The sequence below is a fragment of the Asparagus officinalis genome, chromosome 1 (assembly GCF_001876935.1).
Source record: "Asparagus officinalis chromosome 1, Aspof.V1, whole genome shotgun sequence".
In the NCBI taxonomy this organism is placed as follows: domain Eukaryota; kingdom Viridiplantae; phylum Streptophyta; class Magnoliopsida; order Asparagales; family Asparagaceae; genus Asparagus; species Asparagus officinalis.
Window position 1 is genome coordinate 52683571 of NC_033794.1, and position 27352 is coordinate 52710922.

The following is a 27352-nucleotide window of genomic DNA, read 5'->3' on the forward strand; positions in this document are numbered from 1 at the left end:
TGTTCCAAATTTTGAGGGTGTTATTTTTAATTTTTAGAATAAAATTTTAGTTGTTTCTATAGTGTTTTTAGGGTGTTAATCTAGTCAGCACTCAAAAAATAAAATGGACTAAAACGCCAAGCCACATCATTAGAATTTAACAGAAATATTCAAAAAGGACTAGAATTGCTAACGTATTTGTACGCTAATGTATTTGTACGGCCCATCATTAGTTGAACAGGCCAGATCTACAGGCCTGCTTTTCAACCTCCCGAAAGTCCACAAACTTCAAACTAGTTAACTTCCCAGTTCACTAACGATTAAAAGCAGCTTTGACTAAACTTCTACCCTTTCTCCGTTATCCAACTCCCCGACCTCCGTCGCTCTCAAACTCAAATCTACAGGAGCGCTCCTTGAGATTTGGGGCGCCCCCAAAATACCCAAATAAAGTTGTTAGCCAATACTCTCCCCGTATGCAAGCAACAATCTTGTATCCTCAGTATTACCCAGTCTCCACTTCGTCCGTTTGTGGCTTCTCCGGTTCCAGCTTGCGCTCAGTTTGTGCAGACTTGATGATAGAAAGCAGCCTGTTATCGATGTGCGTGCAGTATGTTCGATGATTTGCCTCGATGGGTTTCTTTAATGTCAACTCCGGAGGTTTGTTTACTAGTTGGATTGGTAATTAACGATTGTGAGCTTGCACATCTCGATTATCAATTTGGAGCATATTGCTTCGGTTTATGGGAATATTGTGACTTGTTTATCACTGTTTATTTGGGTTTTGACTGCATGTTCATACGGGTATGATTGCTTGAACCAGAGCTTACAGTCAAAGTGTTAATTTGGAAACTATTTGTTGGAGTTGTACCACTGAACATGAAACAACATTGGTAAACAACTAATTATGAATATGCTAATGCAATCTGACTCACAAATATAATTTGAGCTTACCCTTGATTCTATTCTCAGAGTATTTTGATTTTTCGCTCATTGTTTCTTGGTTTTGATTGCATGTTCAGATGTTGATATGGCTCGAATCAAAACTCAGTGTGAAAGTGTGTTTTGGAAATTTCTTTTTTGTTAGAATCTTACATTGAACATGGAAATGCATTGGGTAAATGTTCAATTGATCTTCAATCTTCAAGAATTAATGGTTACTTCTGGGTCCTAGTGTACACCGGAGTTGGTTTTATCATGAGCCTACCCAGTTTTAGTGCACGTCTTGAGAAACCTATGTTTCTGGAATTTGGCCTCTGTAATTTGCTATATTGTGATAGAGATTGTAACTTTTTCACTGTATGAATGGTTCAATTTATTAGTCTTGCTTTCTTGAATTGAAGTACATGAAAGATTGGTAGACAATGGACGAGAAATAAACATGACATTCGTTGCCAAATATAGAGTTAATTATGTAAATGCAGTTTGCAAAATATCTGTTGAATTGTACCCTTGAACATAGAAATACTATGTGTAATGCTGTACTGACTACAAATACGAGTATACAATCTGGTTCACTGACATAATTCAGAATACACTTGCTTCTATCATAACAGACTAATGATATGGCTTTATTGCGAAAAATTTAGAGCACATTCAGTTCAAGCAGAGAATTTATTTGAGAAAGCAATACATGACAGGGCTACATGATTCCTATCATTATGGAATCCGGATCACTTGTTGAACTGTACCTTTGAACATAAAGTACATTTGGTAACACTGAACGGATTAGAAATATGGGAACTGAATCCAACTAATGAATACAACTTTGGACTCTTCTTGCATGATATGCAAGCATCACGCTTTCTGGGCCTGTGGAAAACTTGGGCTATGATGAGCTAATTCAGTTCAACTAGAGGATGCTTTGAGAAAACCTGTCCACGACAATAGTATACCGTATTTTAATTATTATTTAACTTAGCTACCTGGATTTGTTAAAATTGAGATGAGAATTGTAATTTTTCACTCCATATTTTAATTGATTTGTCAAATGTAGAAGTCATGATATGCGTTGCCAAATGTAACTGATCTTGTAAACGAAGTTTCTGAAATAGTTTTCGAAGTAACCTTTGAGCATAGAAGTACGTCAGCTAATCAATGGATTGACTGTGAATATGGGATTGCAATCTCACACACAAAACCAATTTGGATTTTTCTTGTATGATCTTCAACCATAATCAGTTAGTGAATAGTGAATACCTGCTTGGTTTTGGAACTGTCAGCGTTGTGCTTAATATGAGCTTATTTAATCAAGTGGAACATGTACTGGCAAACTTATGCCTGGCTATGAATTAATAGCTTCCTGTTTCTTATCTCATGATAAAAATTCTGATTTTTTTCACTCTTTGATAAGTTCAATGAATTAGTCAAACTGTATTAACTTTTAATTAAACAGAAGATGGTTAGATGCCATGAATCACAATTAAACATGGCATGTATTTCCATATATAGAGTTAAGGTTGTAAATGCAGTTTCTTAAACAGTTCAACCAATGCATTAAGTACTACTGAAGCGGTGAAAGTTATCTGACTAGGGCTTTATGCCAATGGACTGACTGTGAAACTGGATGCAACTGACAATGGGCGAGTCTCATGTGTTTGTCCATTTTTGTCAGATTATAGTGACATTAATGACATTAAAGTGCATATCCATCTATTTTGCCTCATTCTTCTTTAGCAAAAGATTGCAAGTTTCAGATACATATCTTGAGATGAAAATTGTAACCTTTCGCATTCTATTAATCAGTGTTACTGTGGTGACTTTTAGCTGTATGAGCAGGTGTCCGGATGCCTTGAATAAGATAAGCCATGTGTTGATTGCTGAATATGGACTTATGGCTGTACATGCAGATTGCAAACAATTTTTCGAACTGTACTTTTGAACATTTTTGTCTAGTATAGGAGGATCATAGTCTGGTTAGAAATTGTTAGACACATATTTAGCTATGTAACTTATCTTCCTCTGAGTAAAGCGTAAATTTCCTTTTAATATATGAACAAGCAGATAGATATAGTATACTGTGTATAGTGGAAACCCTCCAACCATATGGTTATGTTTATTAAGCGTATGTATGAACTATGAAGAATGTTCATATACTTCCATTTGTGTGTAGTATAGTGGAAAACCTCCAACCATATGGTTATGTTTATTAAGCGTATGTATGAACTATGAAGTATGTTCATATACTTCCATTTGTGTGTAGTAATAAGTATATACTCGTCTTTTATGGAAAATGTCTTTCCATAGTTTAACGCCTATAGGCTTGCTTAAACAGAAGTTGAAATGAGAAGCGTACCAGCAGACACAGTGGTTGTATTTAGACACAAATGTTATCTGCCAACTAGCACGTGCACTGCATGCAGACACACTTGGTGCTGTCTTCCACCTGTGTCATGTATGCGACAACATTCGATGCCTGTTTTTTATCAACATCATTTTATATTACTTTCCTCTTTTGCACTCCTCTCTCCTCTTGGCATCCTATTTATGAAGAATACATCCTCTTAACCTGTACCCAAGTCTCAAGCATAGTCCTCTTCCTTCTCTGCCTAAGGGGAGGAAGAAGTAAAAGAGGAGAATGGAGGTTTTCTATCTTTTATTTATTTTCTATTTTCATAAACTTATTTATATATCTTGATCTTGTTTTCATGAATCAATCTATTTTGTTCAGGTAGAATTTTCAAGCAGAATCCCTTGCTGGTTGGATGCATTGTTCAAAGAGGATTTCTTTGATCCTTGTTTAATTCATCTAGGAATCAAGCAGAATGACAAGAATATATTTTGCATAGATTGTTGTTTGAGCTTCTGCAACAATTGTTGTCCTAGCCATTTTGGTCACCGAGTTCTCCAAGTACCCACCCTTTTCTTCCTTAAAGTTTGTTAAGTAATATGTATGAAGGAACTAATTTCCCTCTTTCTCCACTTTTTATCAACTTTCTTGTCATAGATCCGTAAGTACAATGACCACAGAGTTGTAAGAGCAGAAGACATGTGCAAACTGATCAATTGTTCTTTCATCCAGGTAAAAGCATTGGAAAATTATGATTAATTGCATCTTCTTAGAAACCTGAAACACATTATGTTTTGGGTTTTTTATCTATACCCCCATTTTTTTTGTTTCGTTCTATATTTAGCCCCCCCCCCCCCCCCGCCCCCCCAAAGAAAAAAATCTTCATATCCTAAATAACCCCTAAAGCCATTAAGTTGTTTTAAATAAGACCCCATCTCGAACAAATATGAAGACTTTGGGGGTCTACTCTAGAAATATGAAGATTTGAGGGTCTAATGTAAAATTAACAATGATTGGGGGGTCTTATATGACAAAAACTTATATTTTTTGTCATTGGTTAGTTTACCATATAAATGCATGTAAAATAAAATTATATGATTGATAAAGAAATGCCTTTTTTTCTATTTGTACACTGCAATTATGCAATTAGATGCTGATTATTTTCATTTGGGAGCTTGCATGTAGTCATATATGCTGAATAGAGCACAGGTAGTGTTTGTGAAAGCGAGATCTCCAAGCAAAAAGAAAGAGAAAACACAAAGCCAAGAACAACCTAACAAGAAAAAAGCAAGAGAAACGAAACCGCATTTCCAAAACTGTGACAAGACATGCTCTTCCTGCCCGCGTTCTCTTAAAGAAGAATTCGAGTATTGTTCCGTCAGTTGCATGGTAATATGTTTAAAAAGAGGCTACCTTTTCTTTTAGATTCATTTTTTAAGGAAATTTAGTAATTTATCAGGTTTTTACAGGTGAAAAAGGTGCTGAAAACTGAGGGGAGCATTTCGAAATACCTTCGCCGCTTCCTGCCACTTCCACTGAACTTTGAAGAGACTGATGAGGAACTAAGTCTTATTGACCTTGTCCTTAGAGATGCAACCGCATGTGGCTCCACGATTTATGGTAATCGACGCGGTGACAGCAAAAGAAAGAAAAAGAACAATGAAGAGGCCCCTCCTTGTGCCCTAATCAGTTTGCACAGAAGGAAAGGTGTTCCTAGGCGAGCACCTCTTTACTGAATGCAAGGGTATGTTTGATATTGCGAATATAGGGTTTACTGATGGCTTTTGGATATGATTTCATACTGTTATCATGATTTGTTATAGGAAAAGTTTTCATTCTCTTTGCCATCACATAACAAATGAGTGATTCATGCTTCAAATTATCCGTGCCTTATTTTCTGGGATATGTTACAGATTTAAGTTCAAAACTTTGTGATTTGTTGCATTGACATTAATAATATATGCGGAAAACTAGCTTGCTTCTACTGAAGTTTCAGATCATTATGTTGTATTGAACTGTTCTTAATAGAAAAAGACTTCATGGTATGGGGTTCAACATTTGTGTAATAACTCTATGACTTACAAAGAAGTGTCACTTAATACTTTCTTCAACTCAAAGTGTTTAAGCTTCTCATCTCTTTTGGTAATTCAAAATGTTTGATAAAAAATTAATTATTTCCAAAACAAACAATCCTATTGACTTTGTTCGAGAAATAAGACTTGAGATAAATGTTGTCATGTCCAAATAAAATGTATTGTGTTCGTCACATGGTTAAATGTCGTGTTTACGTATAGTTTATCACATGGATAAATGTCATACCTTTATACAATATATCACATGGTATTAAATGTGTAATCTCTATTATAAATAAGACTAAAAGATGATAGGGCTAATTAAGCTTTCTCATTCTCTTTCCTCTATTTCCAACATGGTATTAGAGTCAAGTTCTTCGCCCTAGAGAGAATCTCTCTTCTTCTAAAACATCAGGACATCTAAGGGGATTTCGCTACAAGCGCCATCTCAGCACTTCCTCTCGGTAGCTTCATCATCTTCTTGGTTAAGATGTATTCGCGTCCAGCTTTCATGCTTATGCTGCTTACCTCTCGACTTATTTCACAACGATTTTATCGATTTCCTGATGTTGTGGACCTCTTCTCTTGCCTCTTTAGGAACCACCTTTAGCTTGTTCAACAATCCATTTTTATCAATATTTATTATTGCTGATTTACTTCTACTTCAGCTTCTTTCTGTTTTCTATCTCTATATTTGAGACCTTATTATTTGTCTTCATGACGAAGATTCTAATCTTTCATATCCATGACGAAGATTCTAATCTCTTTTGTCTCCATGACGAAGATTCTAGTCTCTTTTGTCTCCATGACAAAGATTCGAATGTTTGTCCCCTGTTAGAAATCCTACTGATTGTCTATGTGTAAGGCTTTACCGCTGTTTGTCCGAGTCCAAAGATATTTTTGATAATCTATATTTTTAGATCACTACTGGTTACTTCTGTATATCTAATTTCTTCTACCAAAATTTTGATGATATTGTTGCTGAAAAAGCCATCGAAGATTGGACACAAACCATGAAGATTTTTAATATTATCATATAGTGCTACCTTTCGCATAAATACGACCATCAGATATTAATGCCTTCTAGTTGCTCTTTATCTCAATATTCCCATTTTGCTACACTGTCCTTTTCTCTCCATATTGCTTTTAATTTGTGAGTATTTAGAACCACAAAGCTTGACTGTTCATATGGTAGTATGGTAGAGTATTTCCTTCAAGTTCTTGAGTTCCACAACCTCATAATACTCCAAAGTAACTTCTCTAGGGCTGCAAATGAAGCATGTAGAAGTGTTACTATGCTTGTGGCCATTAATTTAAAGAGCAATCTGGGAGCCTGCTTAGATGCCCGTCTAAGCCTCAGCAATACCTAGGCCACTCGCTTAATTCTTGAGAGTGCCTAGAAAACATAGGCTGTTTATGTGGACTCACCGCATCAAAAGGGTTTTCTTCCCTGCTTAAGCATAATAATAGATAAAGAGCATGAGTCAGGTAAAAATGGATCAGATCACAATCTTCTAAAACAGTCAGGATAGAATTTTGAATCTTTTAAAAAAACCTTCTTCTCTCAGAGCTAAAAACACTTATAGGCTGCTTAGGTGCCCTTCTCTCGGAGCTAAAACGCTTTTAGGCTGCTTAGGCGCCCACCTAGGCGCCCAGGCACTACGCGCTATGTTCGGCGCTAAGAAGCACCTAGCACTTTCTTAAACACAGTTGTGGATTTTCCCCTTTTATAAATTACTGTAGACTATAGAGGTATCTTTTTTACTAGTAATTGTAAATATGGTCATTCTCTTGTTTCTCATTTTATTAGTCTCTCTCAAAGCTCACGACGTGGCTCATAAGGTTTATCCTTGACAATTTGCACAATTGTTTTCGTATCTCCTACATTCTTATAAACAGGAACCACTTTCTCATCCTCATTCATCAAGCATTAAACCATTTTCTTTATCCATTTTTTAAATATGGACTACTTAGTTCTAATATCTCTCTTATTTCCCCAGACCTCAGGTTAATTTTCGTAATGTTCTTTAACTATCTGTATCCTCATCTTCTTAAAGAATCTTTCTCGGCTACTCTTAGTTACCATGTGAATCTAGACTTAGATCTCTTAAATGGTTCCCATTAGACAACCTCCTTTAAAGTTTTTTACTTTTTCCCTTTTTCCAACTAGTGTATAGGGTCTTTGCTTTAAACATTTCCATTATTCACTCTTTTTAACATCATGAAAAGTTTGAAATATTCTTCTCTCTTCTATAAATTCAAAATTCTGGATAACTTGACATAGCCTTATAGTAGGCTGCTTGTTAGATTTTGCTTTTTTTTAATTATTGTTTTTTAATTTTCTTGTGCTTTAAACAAATTGATTAGCTGCAGCATGGATGTTATGCTTTAAACTTGTTCATTCTTTCTCTCTCTTCCTTTAGCGGGAGCACTACTTTTTCGTTCTCCTAGAACACTTCTGCAACTTTCTTGATACAGTTACATATTTTATTTCTTGAACTTATTCTCACCTTAATCATTTTATCCTTAAACATGTTCATTTTCTTTCTTTTATACTTCAACATTTACTTTTAGATTTTTGTCTTCTAATGATTAAATTATATTTAATGCAAGCTACTTATCTTGCATGCTAAGCACATTATAGTAGTTTTCATTTCCATGCTGATAGTTACATAATACTAGGTGGCATTTGGAGGTGGTTATGATGATTTAACCTTCATTAAGTTAGAAACTCTATGGTGATGTTTTTGGCAACACATGCATGCAATTTCATGCATCACTGCTGCAATAAATGAACAAATGAAATGACCTCAACCAATTTTGTCGTTATTTTGGAAGAGTTATGCATAATGGACCGCAATCTGTAGACCCCATTCTCCTACTGGCTTGAGGACTAGCTGGGCATTTAATCTCAGTATCCCACTTTGCTGCATTCTTTTTTCTATTACATTTTCCTTTATTAGCTCTATACTTAGATCCGTAAGTATGGCTAACATCAATCTGGTAGTATATTTCCTTCAACATTATGAGCGTTGCAACCTCATAATATTCCAAAAGCACTTCTCTTCTCAGTCTGCAAACAGAGCATGTATATTAGTACCATATTTGTGTTTTCCCCCTCCTGTTGACTTTTTTCCATGAATTAGTCAAGGGAACAACTTTAATTCTTTCCTAACCAAATTGATTTTGAAATTGGTCATTTCTATTTTGTGACCCTCTCCCAAAATTCATGGTGTAGCTCACAAGTTTTACTCCTTGGTCATTCATATGGCTTATTACATCTCCTTTATTACTATAAGCGTGTCGCTTCAAGCATTTCCTCTATCTATTTTTTTAATATAGGCTAAGTAGTTCTATTATCTCTTTATCTCTTAAATATTTCTAGCCCTCAAATTAGATTATCACGTCCTCCAAATACTTTGCATTCTCATCTTCTTTAAAGCATTCGTCTACGGTGATGTATTTCTCTGGGGATATTGATAGTTATGTCATCTGAATTTATACTTACATCTCTTACCTGTTTCTTGTTAAGCAATCCCCTTTACAGTTAGTTACTTTTCTTTGCTAGCGTGTCCTTGGTATGAACATCTCAGGTCTCTATCCTTTTTTCTACCTCATCATGACAAGCTTGAAAAATGCTTCTCTTTCATATTTTTAAAATTCTGCATAATCTAAGCCTATATTTAGCCTTCTTGTTAGGTTCTATGATTTGCTTATTCTATAGTTTTCAAATTTTATTGTATTTTTAATAAATCAGTAAACTGCAGTGGCTATCACCTTGGTGGGTTTGCAGGTAGCTAAAGATTTATCCTTCATTAAGTGAGAAAATCTATGGTGCTGTCTTTTTAGCAGCACAAGTACGCCATTTCATGCACTGCCTGCAATAAATGAACAAGTTTACTGAAAAATGATCTCATTATAAAAAAGTAATGCTTATTCAACTAGTGTTCCACTTATCGGAATCTCCTTTGGTTGGAGGAGTGAAAAATGAATGAGAAAAGGATCACTAGTGTAACGTGCCCCATATGCCGGTACATTGCTCTGCCAATGCTATCACTGCTCATTTTTAGAATTACTGAACTCTGTTAGTCGAGGATGTTGTGTTTCAATACTTCTTTTTCATCTTAACTAAAACTTGCATTCTGGTGAGTGACGTCTGATGAAGAATGACCTCTAGAGTTCAATATGAAAGTGAAAATTAATGGGGATTATTTTTCCTAGAAACATTCTAGATGATTGGATATTCGATTGATTTATTTAGTTTTCTTTTATGAGTTGTTCTAGAAATAGTATGTAGTTTTATTTACAAGTTGTCCTAGAAATAATATATAGTTTTATTTACGAGTTGTTTTAAAAAAATATTTTAAAAAGAATTATTCTAGAAACAAATTCTATTTATGTTTTTCTATTTTTATAGTTGATTAGGAATTTAGGATAGACTAGGGAATGTAAATCTATGTGTTTCGTTGTTTTGTGCTTTAGAGGAATAAAATTTGGTAGTTTCATGGCTATATAAGAGACTATTATGTATGATGAATGAATGATATTTTGATGATTAGCCCTGTTGTTATTAAGTTGTGATACCTCCTCAAAGCCTTAATTTCTTTCCATTTTCCTTCATCCTCCCTTTTTCTCCTCTCTTATTCTACATCCTTACATGTCCTTCAACAATGATTTTACATTTACACCTTTAAGCCGAGTCCTTTATGAGGACTATAGTAGTCTTTAGTACCAAAAGCTTCCTTGTAACCTTACAGCAATTCGTCAACCAATTTCAAGCAGCATAACTGATGAGGAGGGGGGAAGAGTTTCAATTTGGAGGCGATAAATTGGCGACGACTTGGTGGAATGGTGTTGTAATCCATCACGAACAACAAGAAGGTTACCGAGATGAATAGCGCGCAAGTACTGTTCAATGATGAACAATACTCCTCTTTTTGGGGTTTTAGGTTTTATTTTGATATCTTTGAATTGCGGTGATCTTTTGTTGAGAGGGTAAATGAATAAAATGTTTGGGGAGTGAATTTTGATTGAAGGATATTGTAATTGAAAAGTTAGGATAAAAGAAGGAATTCACACCCAACAACACCACACCCCGACACTACACATATTATAATTTTAGCACTTCGCATGCTACCAAAGATTTCACATCTTAAGAAATTTTCTTTTCATTAATCATAGTTTAATTCCTCATGAAGGATTACTACTTTATTTATAAAGAAACACCTAACTTGGAAAGTAAATCAAATCCTAACCAAATTCATCCAAATTATAAGAAAGAGGAAATAAAGATAAAATCTCTAACAAAATAAATCTCAGTGATCTTAACAATCTTAAATCAAATCCTAAGAGGATCTTTACCTAAAATTGAGAGAATACATTAAATATTACTAAAATAACAAAGATACTAGTAAATCAAAATTTCTGATCAATGGCTAACGATTGTCCTACATCAAAACTCCACTTGTTTGAGAAAACTCGACCTCGAGTTTTATAGTGAGAGAGTGTAGTGTGTAATTTATTCGATGGAAAGTATTTTCTCCAAGGTTGTAGGAATTTCAAGAGAAGTTGTAGAACCCGATATTAATATGATGGTGGAGGGTCTGGGAGAACGAAAATAACAATCAGATTAATCTGGATCGGGAGTTTGCACCGCATATCCATCTTACATTCGACTTCTAGGCTTGACTCAATTTCAGGCTTTGGAGTTGATTCAAGCTTTGGATTTGAATCAACATTTGGCTCAACTTCCAATTCTAGTGAGTCGTAGCTCTCATTCAGGTTTGAGTTCAAGATCGAACTTTGAATCAATTTTCTGATGTGGTTCAGCTTTTGGCTTGAGCTCAAGTTGCGTCTCTCGCTTTGGGTTAGACTTTGAATCACTATTTTGCTCTAATTTTTCTTCTAGCTTAAGCTTTGGCTCTGAGTTGATCTTCCAATTTGGTTCTTCTTGTTTTAGTTCAGGATCCAGTTGTGGCTTAGTCTCCAATTTTTGTGTTGCTTCTACATTTGGGTTGAACTTAAGGTCTGACTTTGGGTCTTATCTGGCTGGAGTTGAGGCTCGTATCTTTGCTTTAGTATTTGAAGTGGATAATATCTTCTAGATGATTGAGATGTGTACCTTCTTTCCAGAGGAGCTTCCATACATGCCCATGAACGAATACTTGAATGAAAACTTGGATAATTTCTAAATCACCATATTTTGCTTCTCTCTTGAGCTTACACTTAGCATATAAATACATTTCCAGATCCGATGTATCGTAGGTAGAAATATATCTTTTTTATTAAAACCTAGACTTCAAAATCATATGGCCCTTCATATTCATCAAATCCATAAAATAAGCTAGAGTACCAAATTTTAATGAATTGAAATCATACCCTTGTGAAGGAGGTAGCAATGTTTTACCTTTGGTAATCGTAGATCTTTCAGCTCGATACCAAATGATGGGGAATGAGTGGAGGGCTTCAATCTAGAGGTGAGAAATTGTCCGTTCCGCTGTTTGAGGTTTTTGTTTTTTTTTTTTTTTTTTTTTGATATTTTTGAATGGTGGTGATCACATGCTCAAGATCGTAACTCAATTTTTGATCAATCATCAATTTCTAATTTCTCATGTAGGATTACAACTTTATTTATGGAGAAAAACTAAACCTGGAAACTAAAGCGAATCCTAATCAAATTCTAAGAAAAAGAAAACAAAGATAAAATCTCTAACAAAATAAATCTCAAAGATCCTAACAATCTTAAATCAAATACTAAGATGATCTTTACCTAAAATTGGGAGACTACATCAAATATTACTAAAATAACATAGATACTAGTAAATCTATAACATTTCTGATCAATGGCTAACGATCGTCCTGCATCAATAACCCAAATTCCATACCTCTTCATCAATAAATGAAATGTTATTAATGGATTGAAGGTCGAGATGGAATTACATATGATCATGACCAAAAAAGACATTTTATAATTACCTTTAGTGATTGTTAGTTACACTTTATTATTTTCGTGCATTGCATCCTATCATTTGAAGGGCTGTATGATTTTGTTGTTTCTCTAATATAATTCATGAGGACTTTATGAAGTCTGTTTAGCATGAAATTTCTGAAAGGGTCATTTAGAAACGACGTAATTTATCTCCAGTCAGCATCTTATTAAGAACTTATGTTAGTTTCAGTTAATTCAGCAAGCAAACCGTGATATTCATGTTTTGAATAGTAATATTATTAAATTTTCTTATTTTGTTATGGTTTGGTGTGACCGTTAACATATTTTTCTGTTCTTTTGATGTAAATGCATCTACGAACTTATGAACTATCTACAATGTTCATGACTCTTTTTTTTAGAAAATATTCATTTTTCTCCAGTTTGACGTAAGAATCATTCATAACCTTTTCCTCTTTGTTTCCTTTTGCTAGGTTTTGGGTTTTCACTTCCTAGAAATTCTGCGAACTGCAGAAGAATGCATTTAAGTGGGAGATAGTTATCAGGAGGGTTTCAAGTGTTGTTTACCTTTGAACATGGACTTATAAAGAACATGAGCTTGAACATTGTACAAGTTCTGAAGTTGGTATCTAAACAGTTTTATTTTCAAACTGTTTTGCCATAGTATTTTCTTTAGAGCTGCTTAAATCATTTGTTCATTTGTGGTATTATTACTTTTTGATTTGCTTGGTCTCCCCCCCAAAGAAAAAAAATAAAAAAAGAAGGGGCGAACTTTGGGTGGTTTTAACCCTCTTGAACTTTGTAAACAAAGAGAGCTCTTTTGAACTTTCATAATTATGCTAAACCCCCTTGAACTATTTAAAATTCTTGTAAATTGGTACTAATGGGTACAGTAAAAGTCAATACTACCCATTTTTGTTGTTACTTTTTACCTATCCTTATTCGGAAACGGCAAGGTAGAAGTTATATTCAGTAGATAGGAGTAACATGGTCCGAAAGCTGTCACTTGTCTCTACGTGACAACTTATTAGAGTAATTAGCGTCAGCCATGGTACTTTTTTGTGAGAAATGTTGCATAGAGTATTTCTATGATACATGAAGTTCGGGGGTTTCGTGCAGAACCTCTCAAAGTTCAGTAGATATTGTCGTTTTGTTTCGTCTTGGTTAAGTTGTTCGAATCAAATATCACCGGTATAACGGGCTTGATCACCCCTTAATGAAGCAGGAGGTCGATCAATTTGTTGCATGATAAACTTTTGGAGCATGCTTTTTTATGAAAGAGAAGCAAAAGGCAGCTGGATCTTCTGATTTATGGCACTGTTTGATAGATATGAAATGTGTGGACCTCTCAAAGAATAATATTGCGGTTGTGTTTGTATTAACAGGTGAGTGAGTGGATAAGCTCTTCATTTTCACTTAAATTTGAGTTGTGTTAGCTGGAGTTATTCAAGTTGGTGATCACTCCATAGCAACCTCAGCTATACTACTAGTGGAAAGCAATCTGTTTACTCTCTTCAGATATATTTGTATGTCGAGCTGAGGGATGAATACTTGACAGACCTCTTGTATGACATCATTAAGTTTATCTTTTGAGTAGATATGCAAATAAATCTCAAGTGAGTAGGTAAAATATTTTCTTGCGAATGATTACATAGTTCACCTGCTTGACTTGCACCAAATTTGTTGCCTTCCTAAAAGTTTGCCAGCACTGTTAAATTCGTACTTCGGTTACGAAAGGAGGGTGTCGATAGCCCTGTCCAAAAAGGCCAAAGCCGGCCCGGGACCGGCCGGGTCGGAACCTGGCACGGCCTGGAAACCCGGGCCCAGCGGGTCCGGGCCCCCTCGCTGACGCCCAGCCCGGACCCGTCCGGCCAGGAACAGTTCGGCGGGCAACGAAACCGGGCTGGGCAGTCCGGACCAGAGCCCGGCCCGCCCGCAAGGTCACCTTGGTGACCGTTGCGAGCAAAAATCCAGGCCGACGAAAACAGTCACCAAGGGTGACCGTTTTCGCCAAACGGTCAGATTTGTGACCGTTTGGTGGGTCGGGTTGGCCCGGCCTGGCCCAGCAAGGGTGACCGTTTTTGTCAAATGGTCAGATTTGTGACCGTTTGGCCGGGTCGGGCCGGGCAAAACGAACATTTTTTGTGTTTTGATCGTTTTGCCCCTTAAAACGGTTATTTGGTGAGGAGTTTTTGGTCATTTGCCTAGGAGGCTGCCTCTATATATAGAGGGGGGTTACTTCTTCTCCTCACCAAAACTCATCTACTTCTCTTTAATACTCTCTTATACAATCTTATACTTTCTTATAACCTCTTATACTTTCTAATCATTTCATCAAATAGCTTCTGGATCTGATTTTGAAGAGCAAAATCTATCTCCTACCGATATTGAAATGAGTCCTCCTACAACAACAGCTACTCCTCCTACCGATCCTACCAGTGGTAATCTCAAATCCGGTGGCAACGAATCTGCACCAAGAGCTCCTAAAAGGCCGAGATCCGATGTGTGGAATTTTTTTGAGAAGATAGTCGTCACCAAGGATGAACACGGTAGGATCCTCACCCAGAAGGCTAAATGTGCGTTATGCGGTCGGACTTTCCAAGCTCATCATAAGAGCGGCACCAACCACCTCAAACGCCATATAGAAAAACACAACAAAGGCCAGACTCCTCAAAGTGATATCCGACAATCTATGATTTCCCAATCCTCCTCTTTTGGTAGTCTCGGTACTTGGAATTATGACGCTGTCCGAGCCAGGAAATGCGTCATCAGGTTTATTATTCTTAAAAACATTCCTTTTAAATTAGTAGAAGATGATGAATTTGAAGATTTGTTTAGAAATGATTTTTATCCCGATTTTAAAAAAATTTCTCATCAAACCTATCAACGTGACATTTTAAAACATTACAAACGGAACAAGGAAAAATAATTTCTTATTTTAAAACTTTAAACTGTAATTTTTTTTAACTTCTGATATTTGGACATCTAGAGCACAAACAGGTTATTTATTTATCACAACACACTGGATTGATAAAAATTGGTAAATATTTAAAAGAGTTGTTTCTTTTATTGCAATTGAAAAGTCACATACTAGTATTAATGTAGCCAATTTAATAGTTGAAGAACTTATGAAACTAGAAATTGATCAAAGAATATTTTCTCTTTCACTAGATAATGCAAGTAATAACAATGTACCTGTAGATTTTCTCAAAATAACTCTGTCATTGCGCTGTCATTGTGAACTTTTTCATATTAGATGTATATAACATATTTTAAATTTAATTGTTCAAAGTGTATTTACTGAAATTAAACTCATGATAGAAAAGGTTAGAACAATTGCTTATATGCATACTGCTTCTGAACAAAGACTTAAAAGATGGAAACAAATATGTAAAAGAAAAAATATTAAGACTAGACTAATTCCAAAAGATGTTGATCATAGGTGGAATTCCACCTATACAATGTTAAGTGTAGCTATAGAATATAAAGAAATTATAAATGATTTTATAAATTATTTTACTTCTAGTTCTAGCCATGGTAGCTCTTATGGAATAACTAAAGATGAATGGACAATTATATGTAATTTAAATAAGATGTTATAAGTTTTTTATGATGCTACTATGTTATTATCTGGTTGTTATTATCCAACTATTACTTTAGCTGCTTTACAAATTTTAAATATTCAATTTTTTTAATAAATATCGTATGAATGATACTTTTGGAAGTATAATTTTTCAAATGGAGAGCAAATTTAATAAGTATTTTTATGAATGATACTTTTGGAAGTATAATTTTTCAAATGGAGAGCAAATTTAATAAGTATTTTAGGCTTATTCCTCATATTTTTGGTTTGGGGGTTCTTATTGATCCATGTTTGAAGGATATTACCTTTCGAAGTTTGTTACAATCATTGTATGGTGGACAAGTTATAGACTTCGATGATGGATCCAACATTACTGTTACTTCTCATCATTTAGCTATTAGAAATTATTTTCAAACCTTATATGATGAGTACGCATCTAGACATGGTATAGCTGCACAACAGTCTGCAGCTTCAGCGCCTTCGAGCTCAAGCCGAGGTAAAAGTGTAGTTTTGATAGGCATGCAATGGTAGCTGAGCTAACTGGTGGGTCTGGACTTGGATCATCGTTGGAGGTTTCTTAAATAGATGAATATTTATCTACTTTTTTAGTTAAATGTCAAGGAAATGCTTTGATATTTTGCAATGGTGAAGAGTGTATGGATCAGTTTCATATCCTATACTTTCCACCATGGTTCGTGACTTACTAACAGTACATGTTTCGACGGTAGCTTCGAAATCCGCCTTCAGCACAGCAGGACGTTTGATTGATGATCACAGTGCAGATTTTGCCCGGCCCGGGCCTAGTTTTACGGGCCGGCCCGGATGGACAGGCCTAGGTGTCGATGTCAACATACAAATTCCCAAAGTCTAACACGGCGCGGTTCTATGTGGATAAACTCCAGTTTCAAGATAACACTATAAAGTGGATCTCCAACCCCAAACCAGGCCGGGCCCGTCCGGATGGACAGGCCTAGGTGTCGATGTCAACATACAAATTCCCAAAGTCTAACACGACGTGGTTCTATGTGGATAAACTCCAGTTTCAAGATAACACTATAAAGTGGATCTCCAACCCAAGCCCGAGTGTCTGTTGGGTCCAGATCCATTAAGGTTTACAATTGATCCGACCCATAAAAAAGAGGCGACATTAACAAAGACCAATCTCTTTCCAAACCTCGTCTCTCTTCCACCCTCCTTGTGATTATCGCAGCCAAAGCGTAGACTCCAAAACAATATTTTTGCTCCATGGAAAACCCATAATTGCCCCTAAATGTCCAAACAAATCCCAAATCCATGTTTATCCACATTCTTAAATGCAATTTGAATAACTATCCTTGTTAAGCTGGAAATTAATGGCGTGTATTCCTTTTAGCTAGAAACTAGAAAAGAGGGTGAATGTAAGATTTAATCTCATGAGCCAAGAAAAAGACGATCAAAGAGTGACGTATCAATGACAATGTAGAGAGAAAATTTCAAATTGAGTTAATAAGGACCTCTATCTAGAAAATTTGATGGTTTGTTTTGTGGTAAACTTAAAACAACGAGTCTCTAGATATAAGTTTCTTTTAGCTCACGCTTACCACATAATCAACATGTGATAACATTCTTAGTTTCTTTTTTTTTTGGATATATTTTAAAGGAACCTACATACATTTCAATAAAGAAAGAGTATAAACTAATTTCTTTTTCATAGAATCTCTTCTCACGTCAATAATAATTATTCATAAAATAATATTGAACCTTCTAGCAAACTGCAAGGAAAAAATATAAGCGCTTTTTATGCGAGATTAAAACTTGAATTCACCAAGCCATGATTTATTCTGAGGACAACTTTGATTTTGTAGGTAGGCTGCCCATAGTTTTGTTTTGTTGGCATTTAAGACTTTTATTTAAAAAAAAAAATCAAAGTCTATTTGTTTTTCACTCAAAATTATAAGTTTGTAGTTAGTTAAATATAAAAATGTTATTCTACGCCGTAGAAAAAAATAGTTTTGTTAATATTTTCTTTATCTTTAAATGAAAACACACAAAAAAATAATTTAAAATAACTACATAAAGAACAAATACAATTGTAAGGGCATATTTGGTTGCTGAAAAGAGGAGTTGAAATGGGCAGAAAGCCTGACAAAAGTTTTGCTAGACTTTCTTACAAAAATGCCTCAAAAAATAACGTTTTTACCAAAAAACATGTCAAAACTGACAGTTTTTGTCAGTTTTGACAGGCTTTTTCAAGCCCTCTTTAGCAACCAAACGGGCCCTAAGTATGTGCAAATCAAAAGAAGAAAGAGGGGAAGAAAAAGACAGTAGAAAGTCGGAAAAAGAGTGATGTGGCATTGTGGATGACGCTTAGGGACATATTCGTCCCAACAAAATACCTGCAGAAGAACCCAACAATAAAGGAGAGCAATGAAGCGGAGTCGCTCCTCACTCGTAGAAATTCATTTCCTATTGGGGGAAAAAAATGTCAATCTCCGTCCCTTCTTCATCCTCTTCTGCTCTCTTCTCTCCTTCAAAGGTAATCTCAGATCCCCAATTCTCTCTCTCTCTCTCTCTCTCTCTAACTTGATTTTTAAAATTTTATTATTCAAAATTGAACTGCAGGTTGCCAGATTGAGCTCCTCGATCCGATCGCCATCGAATCTCGTCTTCAATCTTCATCGATCATTTCCTAGGGTTTTTTCATCAGCCGGCAATGCTTCTTCTTCTTCTTCTTCTTCTGTTGAGATTTGATCTCTAATTTTGTTGAATTGATGTTTGACTTTGAAGATTCGTGTACGGAGCTGGACGCCGTGTCCAACTTCAGCGAGATCGTGCCCGATACTGTCATCTTCGATGATTTCGAGAGGTTTTATTATCTTCTATGATTCTTTCAGTTTGTTTTTAATGCTTTATTTGGGAGTTTAAGGGAAGGGATGGAAAGGTAAATATTAAAAATATAAAATGTTGTTTAGGAGTTTAGTAAGCGGAACGGAAGTAAATTTATTTTAACTTGTTTGGAAGTTCTAATAAAGAGGAGGGGAGTGAAGTGAAAAAAAAAAAATAAAGTTATATAAATACTCTTACATATTATTAAGATATTTTGTCAACTATTAAATGATAAAAAAGCTATGAGGGTATAATTTTCTTATCATCTTGTAAAATTTTATATTGGTTTCAATTCTATCGTCTACCGCCCAAATTGGGGGAGGAAAATGTGAGGAAATTTAAACTTCCATTCCATCCTCTAACCCTTAAAAAAAAACTCCCAAACGGGGTGAAAATGAAATATCACTTTAATTTCCATCCTCTAACCCCCATCCAAACACAGTGTAAAGGATTAGTTGCATGTTGTTCCTTTAAACCTTTGTAGTTTTTGAAATTATCCCCTTAAATCATTGAAATAGTCAACACATATAAAGGTGCTCCAAATTAGTTCCTGTGGTAAACTTTTGTGTGTCAATTGGAGAAATATTCCATTAAACTTAACTTTTGTGTGATGTCTTGTGGTTATTTAATATTTTTAATTGAAAATTAGGTTTCCTCCTACTGCTGCCACTGTGAGCTCTGCACTTCTGCTAGGAATTTGCAGCCTTCCTGATACCAAATTTAAGGTGATAAATGCAATTATAGTTTGGGGATAGAGAATTGACGATTGATTGAATAGAGTGTTGATGTTTATGGAATGTTTGGTTGTAGAGTGCTATAGAGACAGCATTGGCGGATAGTGAATGCTACGGGCAAGAAAATGCTAATGACCGGATGTCCTGTTTCTCTAACAAGGTTTGTCAGGATTGTTTCTTTTTAAGGGAGGAGTTGCATTGATATAATATGACTTTAATCAAAAAGGGAAAAGTAACTGAATGGTTGACAGGCTCTGGTAAATGTTGGAGCTGATTTGGCAAGGCTAGTACCTGGTCGGGTGTCAACAGAGGTCGATGCTCGTCTAGCTTATGACACTCAAGGAATTGTCAAGAAGGTATATTTCATTACTTGGGAAATAATATAGATATAGATATCGATATAGTTCGTATGAGTGACATAAAATTTTCTGTTAAGTTCTATTGATAGTCATGTCACCTTAACACTTATACTGTAGGTTTCTTTTTATATTTTGGTTTGCCTTAATTTGCAGCTGGGTTTCTAGGATTTAAGCAGATCAGGTATGGGTCTTATTGTATCTGGATCCAACATTATCATTGACGATGAATCTGTCCCATAGACTGATATAAGAAATATTATAGTATGTTTACTTTTCTTCTTTTTTATCTTCTTATTTTGTTACCATGGAGCATGGGATTCAGGTATGAAAACTTGTTGATATGATACATTTTCAAAATTAGAACAAGGATACAACACAGAGACAGAAATTGCACACAGATGCACATGCTCGTGCAGACTCTCAAGGCACAAGAGGATGCATTCTGGATACGACTTAAGTACGACGATAACAACCAAGACTTTATCCCAAATGTCTGGGGTCGGTTACATGAATCCTATTTTTCTATTCTATTCTGTTATGAGTCATCACCTCTGTTAAATTAGTCCTAATCATAACATTTTTAATTGTTTCTAGCAAATCATTCTAGGTCTATCTCTAGATCTCCTAGTCCCATTAACTCTAATTATCGCTTTTCCTAATTGGCGCACTAAGGGGTCTCCGTTGTATATGACCAAACCATCTTAATCTATTCTCTCTCATTTTAACCTCAATAGGAGCAACCTCTAATTTACTACGGGCGCACTCATTCCTTATCCTATTTTATAATGTATATCCACAAGACCACCCCAACATTCTCATATCTAACACTCATTTTTTTAACATGTTTTTTAATTGCCCAACACTCTGACTCATAAGGCATAGTTAGTCTTATAGCTATTCTATAGAATTTTTGCTTTAGTTTCATTGGTATTTTACGATCATATAAGACTCCTGAAGCACTCCTCCATTTCAACCATCCCGATTTAATTGATGCACAATATCATCCTCTATCTCACCATCACCATCATACCCTATGATACCCCGACACCTCATTTGTGGCCACGTACCCGTGTTGGGTACGTTTTGGGTGCGGATCCGCACCCAAACGGCAGGGACACGGTTCGTCTCGCGCAAAAAAAAAAACATCGCTGAAATTTTGAAACAGGACCGATCGTCAACTATTTGAGCCCAATAGCTCAAGCCCACTTGAAAAACCCTTACCTCTGAAGTGATACTGCTTTCACCACCTTCGATGATCCCATTCCTCGATGACGAATATGCTCCTCGACGACGAACTCAACTCCTCGACGACAAAATCAGAGCCTCGACGAAGCAATATCAGCGCCTCGACGACGAGTCCTGCTCCGACGACGACGAACTCAACTCCTCGACAGCAAATCAGAGCCTCGATGAAGAAATTTCAGCGCCTCGACGACGAGTATTGCTCCTCCGACGAAATCAACTCATCGACGACGAAATCAAAGCCTCGACGAAGCGATTTCAGCGCCTTGACGACGAATCCTGCTCCTCGACGACTCCTCTGCTCGAAGACAAGGTTTGATTTATGGTTTTTAGGGTTTCGTTTTTGTTTTTTCCCATTTTTTCCCTTTTCCTCGACAGCAAGATCAATGCCCTTTTTTCTCCTTTTTCCTTGACAGGGAGATCCAACGCCCTCTTTTTTCTCTTTTTTTCTCCTTTTTCCTCCGATGAGATGAGAGTTGGGGGCCTTGGGGTTGTTTTGGTTTTTCCCGAACATATATAGGGGGGCTGAATTATAAATTATTTTTAATGTTTGTATTTATTTATTTAGGTAATTTTATTAGTTCTAAATTATTAATTAAAATAAAAATAGCTTTCTATTTCTTATATGTAAGTATTTTCTTGTTAATAATTGTAGAGAATTAGATGGAGACTCCAAGTTCACAAAGCAAGCTAGAGGATGATAATGCTCCTCTTTGGAGATATGTCACAAAACTTGGAAAAGCAACGGGAGGTGGTGGAAATTGGGAATGACAATGCAATTATTGTCTTGAAACTTTTAAGAGTTCTCATTCAAGAGTAAAAGCACATCTCTTAAGACATCCATTATTTGGAATCAAGTGTTGTGCAAATGTGAAGAATGAAAATATTGTTGAGATGAAGAAAGTGTTGGAGCTAGCGGGGCTTAGATTGAAGGCAAAGAAGGGCAAAAGTGTTCCATTACCTACATCAACAACCACCATCATAAAAGAAATTGCTAAGAAGAGAAGAAGTGTGGGGAACACCCTAGAACAATCATTTAATCGTGGAGCCCGAAATCACCTACATGGTCTCATTGCCCGAATATTTTTCACGGGGGGTTTATCATTCAATTTGGCAAGAAATCCATACTTCATCGAAGCTTTTAAATATGCCACAAGCAATTCGTTTGGAGGTTATATTCCTCCCGGATACAATCTTCTAAGAACAAGCCTCTTACAAAAAGAAAAGGCACATATCGAGAAGTTATTAGAGCCCATAAAATTAACATGGAAAGCAAATGGTGTTTCTATTGTTAGCGATGGGTGGCCCGACTCACAAAGAAGGCCTCTCATTAATGTGATGGTGGTGACCGAAGATGGAACAATGTTCTTGAATGCCGTCAATGCGGAGGGGGGGACTAAAAATATGGATTATATAGCTGATATTCTCTTGAAAGCCATTGAAGAGGTTAGTCCTCATAATGTTGTACAAGTCATAACCAGTAATGCACCGGTTTGCAAATCTGCGGGAGGCATTGTGCAAGGAAGACATCCTCGTATTTTTTGGACTCCATGTGTTGTCCACACACTCAATCTTGTCTTAAAAAATATTTGTGCGGCGAAGAATACCGAAAGAAATGAGGTAGTGTATGAGGAATGTAGTTGGATGAATACCGAAAGAAATGAGGTAGTGTATGAGGAATGTAGTTGGATCACCGAAGTTAGCGATGATGTTGTTGTTATAAGAAACTTCATAATGAATCATTCCATGAGATTGTCAATGTTCAATGAATATGTGAAGTTAAAAATGCTTGCTATAGCCGAAACTCATTTTGCTTCGGTTGTTATCATGTTGCGACGATTCAAGAAGATTAAGCGTGGTCTTATGGACATGGTCATTAGTGAGAGTTGGAGTCTTTATCAAGATGATAATGTTGGGAGAGCTCAATTTGGTAAGGACAAAATTTTGGATGATATTTGATGGGATAAAATAGAATATATTATCTCTTTTACCGAGCCAATCTATAACATGGTTCGATCCGCCGACACTGACAAGTCAAATCTTCACTTAGTTTATGATATGTGAGATTCTATGATTAAAAAAGTGAAGAATTGTATTTATAAAAAAGAAGGCAAGAGAGATGATGAATATTCATCATTTTACAATGTGGTACATACTATCCTTGTTGATCGGTAGAATAAGAGCAATACACCATTACATTGCTTAGCTCATTCACTAAACCCAAAGTGAGCATTTTTTTCCTCAAATAAACTTTTAATCTACATTGGTTAGACTATAATAGTTGATATTATTTATGAATGTTTTTCTGTCTTGTAGATATTATAGCGCGACTTGGCTCATTGAAGCTCCAAATGGGGTTGCACTACACATAAATCCTGAGATCTCAAATGAAAGAGCTAAATGTTTGAAGAGTTATTTTCCTAACTCCGAGGAGCGGAGAATGGTTAATGTGGAATTTGCTAAATTTTCCGCCGCACAAGGTATATTTGCGGATCATGACTCTTTGGATGATAGGGGAAAAATGGATGCAAAGTCTTGATGGGTTATCTATGGAACATCTACACCAAAATTGCAAGAGTTAGCATTAAAGTTGATTGGGCATCATTATTCCTCTTCTTGTTGTGAGAGAAATTAGAGCACTTATAAATTTATTCATTCTCTTAAGAGGAATAAGATGACTCCACAACGAGCAGAAGATTTGGTATATGTTCACACAAATCTCCGTCTTCTTTCTAGGAGATCCTCGGAATACTCTAATGAGGAGACAAAGATGTGGGACATAGGAGGAGATGAATTTGAATCATTCAATGGTGTTGATATTTTAGAAGTTGCAAACCTTTCTCTTGACGAGCCGGAGCTTGAGACCGTTGTATTTAATGAGTATGAAAATGTTGAATGTTGATTGTCTTCTAACCGGTGCAAGGAATATAGATCTAACTTTTGGAATATGCTAGTGAATTGTAAGTTATTGGGATATAGATCTAACTTTTGGAGGTATATTTGCAACTTTAAACAATATACTTGTAATATTTTGATGGATGCTTGTAAATTTGTAATATTTTGGGGTATAGTTCTAACTTGTGAAGGTATGCTTGTAATTTTTAACTCTCGTTTTACGAGGTAGGCTTGTATTTTTGTATGCTCAAGATGAAAGTAATGAAAATTAGAATTTGGTATTATCTTCAAATCAGTTACATAACTTTCATTTGTCATTGATTATACAAGTCAATGTTACATAATAATATAAGTATATAACATACAAATTGATCTATTTTTCTATATGTTCCTCCTCTTTCTTGTCTTCTTTAACATTTTTGTCTTCAATTTTCCAAGAGATCATTGCCATCCCGACGTCTTAATTCACACCTGCAACATAACAAATTCTTTAGTTTTTTATTTATTATCTCTATTTACATAACAAAAAAATGAAAATGTAATAGGTATTTAATTCAGTATTGATCTAAAGTGAATTATTTTATATATATACAGCCGTGTTCCCGTACCCTACTTTTTACAAATTTGCCGTGTCCCGTACCCGTACCCATACCTAGGCAACATAGATCATACCTAATGATTGATCCTAAATAGTAAAAATGATTAGTTTTAGGTATTTTTAGCCATTAATATGTAACATAGGCTCTCTTTCTTTCCTAGTTTACTAAAAATGCACTCTATATATTCTGTTTTTATTCTACTAATTCTAAAATCTTTAGATTTAAGAGCTTGTTTTCATCTTTCTACTTTAAAAATAATGCTTCTTCTAGTTTCATTAACTAGCACTATATCATCGGTAAATAACATATACCATGAGATTTCATTCTGAATGTACTTAGTAAATTGGCCCATAACTAATGCAAAAAAAAAGGACTTAAAACTAACTTTGGGTGTAAACCTATGGTGATAGAAATAGTCTCTCCTTCATTAGTTCTTACTCTAGTTGTTACTCTATCATACATATCTTTAATCCCATCAATATATATACTAGATACATGTTTATTTTCTAACACCCACCACATTACCTCTCTAGACACTATCATAAGCTTTTTCTAGATCGATAAAAATCATATGTAGATCTTTTCTCTTCTATCTATATCTCTCCATCAACCGTCTTAAAATATGTATAGGTTCTATAGTTGACCTTTCAGGTATAAAATTAAATTGATTTTCAGATATACTTGTCTCCTTTCGTGGACTTTGCTCAATTACTCTCTTCCAAAGTTTTATTGTATGACTCATGAGTTTTATACCTCGATAATTCGAACAACTTTGTATTTCTCTTTTATTCTTGTATATCAGTATCAAAATACTAATTCTCCACTCATCTGGCATTCTTTTCGTCTCGATAATCTTATTAAATAGTTTAGTTAACTATCCTACGCTTATATCTACAAGATATTTTAAACTTAAATAGGGATATCGTCCGGTCCTATGGTTATTTTGTTTTTTATTTTCTTTAGAGCATCTTTAACCTTGCTAATCCTAATTTTTCGATAATATCTATAGTTTCTATCATTCACTATATGGTCAAAATCTCTATTTTGCTCACTTATTTAGTTATCATTAAACAATTGATAAAAGTAACTCCACCTCTTTTTTATTTTCCCGTCGGTCACTAGAACTCTTTGATCCCCACTTTTAATACATCTAGTATTACTCAAATCTCTACTTTTTCTTTCTAATCTTAGCAAGCTTATATACATATATCTTTCTCTCCCTCCTTGGATTCTAATTTCTTATAAAACTTTTCACGAGCCTTGTATTTATTCTCACTAGTCGCTCTTTTTGCTTCATTCCTTACTAGTTTATATATTTTTGAAGTTTTCCCTATTACTACACTTTTGTTACTCTTTATATAAATTTTTCTTCTCTTTAATAACCTTTTGTACACATTCCACCCCCTAACTCTCCTTATCGTCTAAGCTACAACATTTAAATTCTCCTAGTATATCTTTAGCCACTTTCCTAATACAAGAAGACATGTTATTCCACATAATATTAGTCTTATTATCTATATTTTATATATCTTCTTTTATTATCTTATTTTTAAAATGTATTAAACTATCTCCTTTTAAATTTTACCATTTAGTTCTTAGTCTCTTGTTCAGGTTAGTTTTTTCACTCTACTTCTTAATAGATATGTTTAAGACCATCAATCTATGTTGTGTACTTAAATTCTCTCTTGGTATAACTTTACAATCTTTGCATATTAACCTATCCGTCCTTCTAGTAAGAAAAAAGTCTATTTGATTATTATTAAAACCACTTTTAAAGGTTATTAAGTGTTCATTCCTTTTTCTAAAAAGTGTATTTGCTATTATCAAAGTATACAATATTGCAAACTCTAAAATTGATTTACCTATATCGTTCTTATCTCCATATCTGAAATCTTCATGTATCATCTCATATCCGTTATTATCCTTACCAACATGCCCATTAAGATCCCCTCTTATGAATAATTTATCTCCAAATGGGATTCCTTGTACTAATTCATTTAGTTTATCCCAAAATTTCTTTTTAGTACTCTCGGACAAGCCTATTTGCGGTGCGTAAGTACTAATAATATTAATAACCTCTACACCTAACACAACTTTTATTAGTATTACTCTATCTCCAACTCTTGTTATCTCTACAACGCTTTCTTTTATTATATTATCTACAAGAACTCCCACTTCATTCTTATTCTTCTCTTTTCCCGTGTACCAAAGTTTATATCCGGTCTTTTTAATTTCTCTAGATTTTCACCTTTCCATTTAGTTTCTTGTAAACAAATTATATTTATCATTCTTCTATGCATGACATCTACTAATTCCATAGTCTTTCCGGTAAATGTACCTATATTCAAAATAGCTAATTTAAATCTATTTTCTTGTAAAGGTCTCCTACTATTTTCACTCTTAGACCATTCTAGTCTATGCCTAATACTATTAGGTAACCTATTATATTCTTAGAACGCCCTTGCTTACTTGTCATTACACAGAAGTGACATCGATGTAATGTGTCGCTGCCGGGGGACGCCCTAGCAAACCACCCTTGCTTACTTATCATTGCATCAGGGTGGTATCGATGCAACGCGTCGTGGGGGGACGCCCTAACGAGTATATTATATGATTTATTTTTCATGTGGATCTGACTATGTTTTACGCTGGTTGTCGGCTACCTAACGCAACCCTCCTCCTTTATCCTGGCTTGGGACAGGCAATGCTGACATTAAACACATCACTGTCGGAGTTTGGATACGACTTAAGTAGATTTATAGAAATTATTTTTTTGTTACTGTTCATTATCT

The 27352-nt window shown here is 35.2% G+C and overlaps 3 protein-coding genes across 4 annotated transcripts in view; all 3 read left to right on the forward strand.

Annotated features, from left to right (window-relative positions):
- On the forward strand, window positions 256-12933 carry LOC109824230. Of its 2 annotated transcripts, none has more exons than XM_020390770.1 (6): window positions 256-657; window positions 3647-3826; window positions 3923-3997; window positions 4451-4654; window positions 4735-5009; window positions 12757-12933. In XM_020390770.1, the coding sequence occupies exons 1-5, from the start codon at window positions 589-591 to the stop codon at window positions 4999-5001; spliced, it is 795 nt and encodes a 264-aa protein (XP_020246359.1). In that variant the 5' UTR covers window positions 256-588; the 3' UTR covers window positions 5002-5009; window positions 12757-12933. The 2 variants fall into 2 exon arrangements, with proteins under 2 accessions (XP_020246359.1, XP_020246364.1); XM_020390775.1 differs by having other exon boundaries at window positions 260-636.
- LOC109824239 (transaldolase) overlaps window positions 18249-27352 on the forward strand; it is a 21036-nt gene continuing 11932 nt past the window's right edge. The window contains exons 1-6 of the mRNA XM_020390782.1: window positions 18249-18381; window positions 18468-18591; window positions 18630-18711; window positions 19381-19456; window positions 19542-19625; window positions 19717-19821. Of these exons, the coding sequence (XP_020246371.1) occupies window positions 18328-18381; window positions 18468-18591; window positions 18630-18711; window positions 19381-19456; window positions 19542-19625; window positions 19717-19821 (525 nt within the window). The 5' untranslated portion in view covers window positions 18249-18327. The remainder of the gene's footprint in view (window positions 18382-18467; window positions 18592-18629; window positions 18712-19380; window positions 19457-19541; window positions 19626-19716; window positions 19822-27352) is intronic.
- Window positions 21688-26277, forward strand: LOC109824246. The gene is made up of 2 exons (XM_020390795.1): window positions 21688-22686; window positions 22732-26277. Exons 1-2 carry the CDS (start codon window positions 21961-21963, stop codon window positions 23023-23025), a joined length of 1020 nt encoding a protein of 339 aa, XP_020246384.1. The 5' UTR covers window positions 21688-21960; the 3' UTR covers window positions 23026-26277.

Bases quoted from the DNA above. Each gene is read 5' to 3' on its own strand.
- LOC109824230 (XM_020390770.1), top strand. From the start codon at position 589: ATGTTCGATGATTTGCCTCGATGGGTTTCTTTAATGTCAACTCCGGAG. The intron at 3,998-4,450 runs GTAAAAGCATTG...GCTTGCATGTAG, and splicing joins TCAATTGTTCTTTCATCCAG to TCATATATGCTGAATAGAGC. The intron at 4,655-4,734 runs GTAATATGTTTA...AGGTTTTTACAG, and splicing joins ATTGTTCCGTCAGTTGCATG to GTGAAAAAGGTGCTGAAAAC.
- LOC109824246 (XM_020390795.1), top strand. From the start codon at position 21,961: ATGAAGAAAGTGTTGGAGCTAGCGGGGCTTAGATTGAAGGCAAAGAAG. The intron at 22,687-22,731 runs GTAGTGTATGAG...GAAAGAAATGAG, and splicing joins AGAATACCGAAAGAAATGAG to GTAGTGTATGAGGAATGTAG.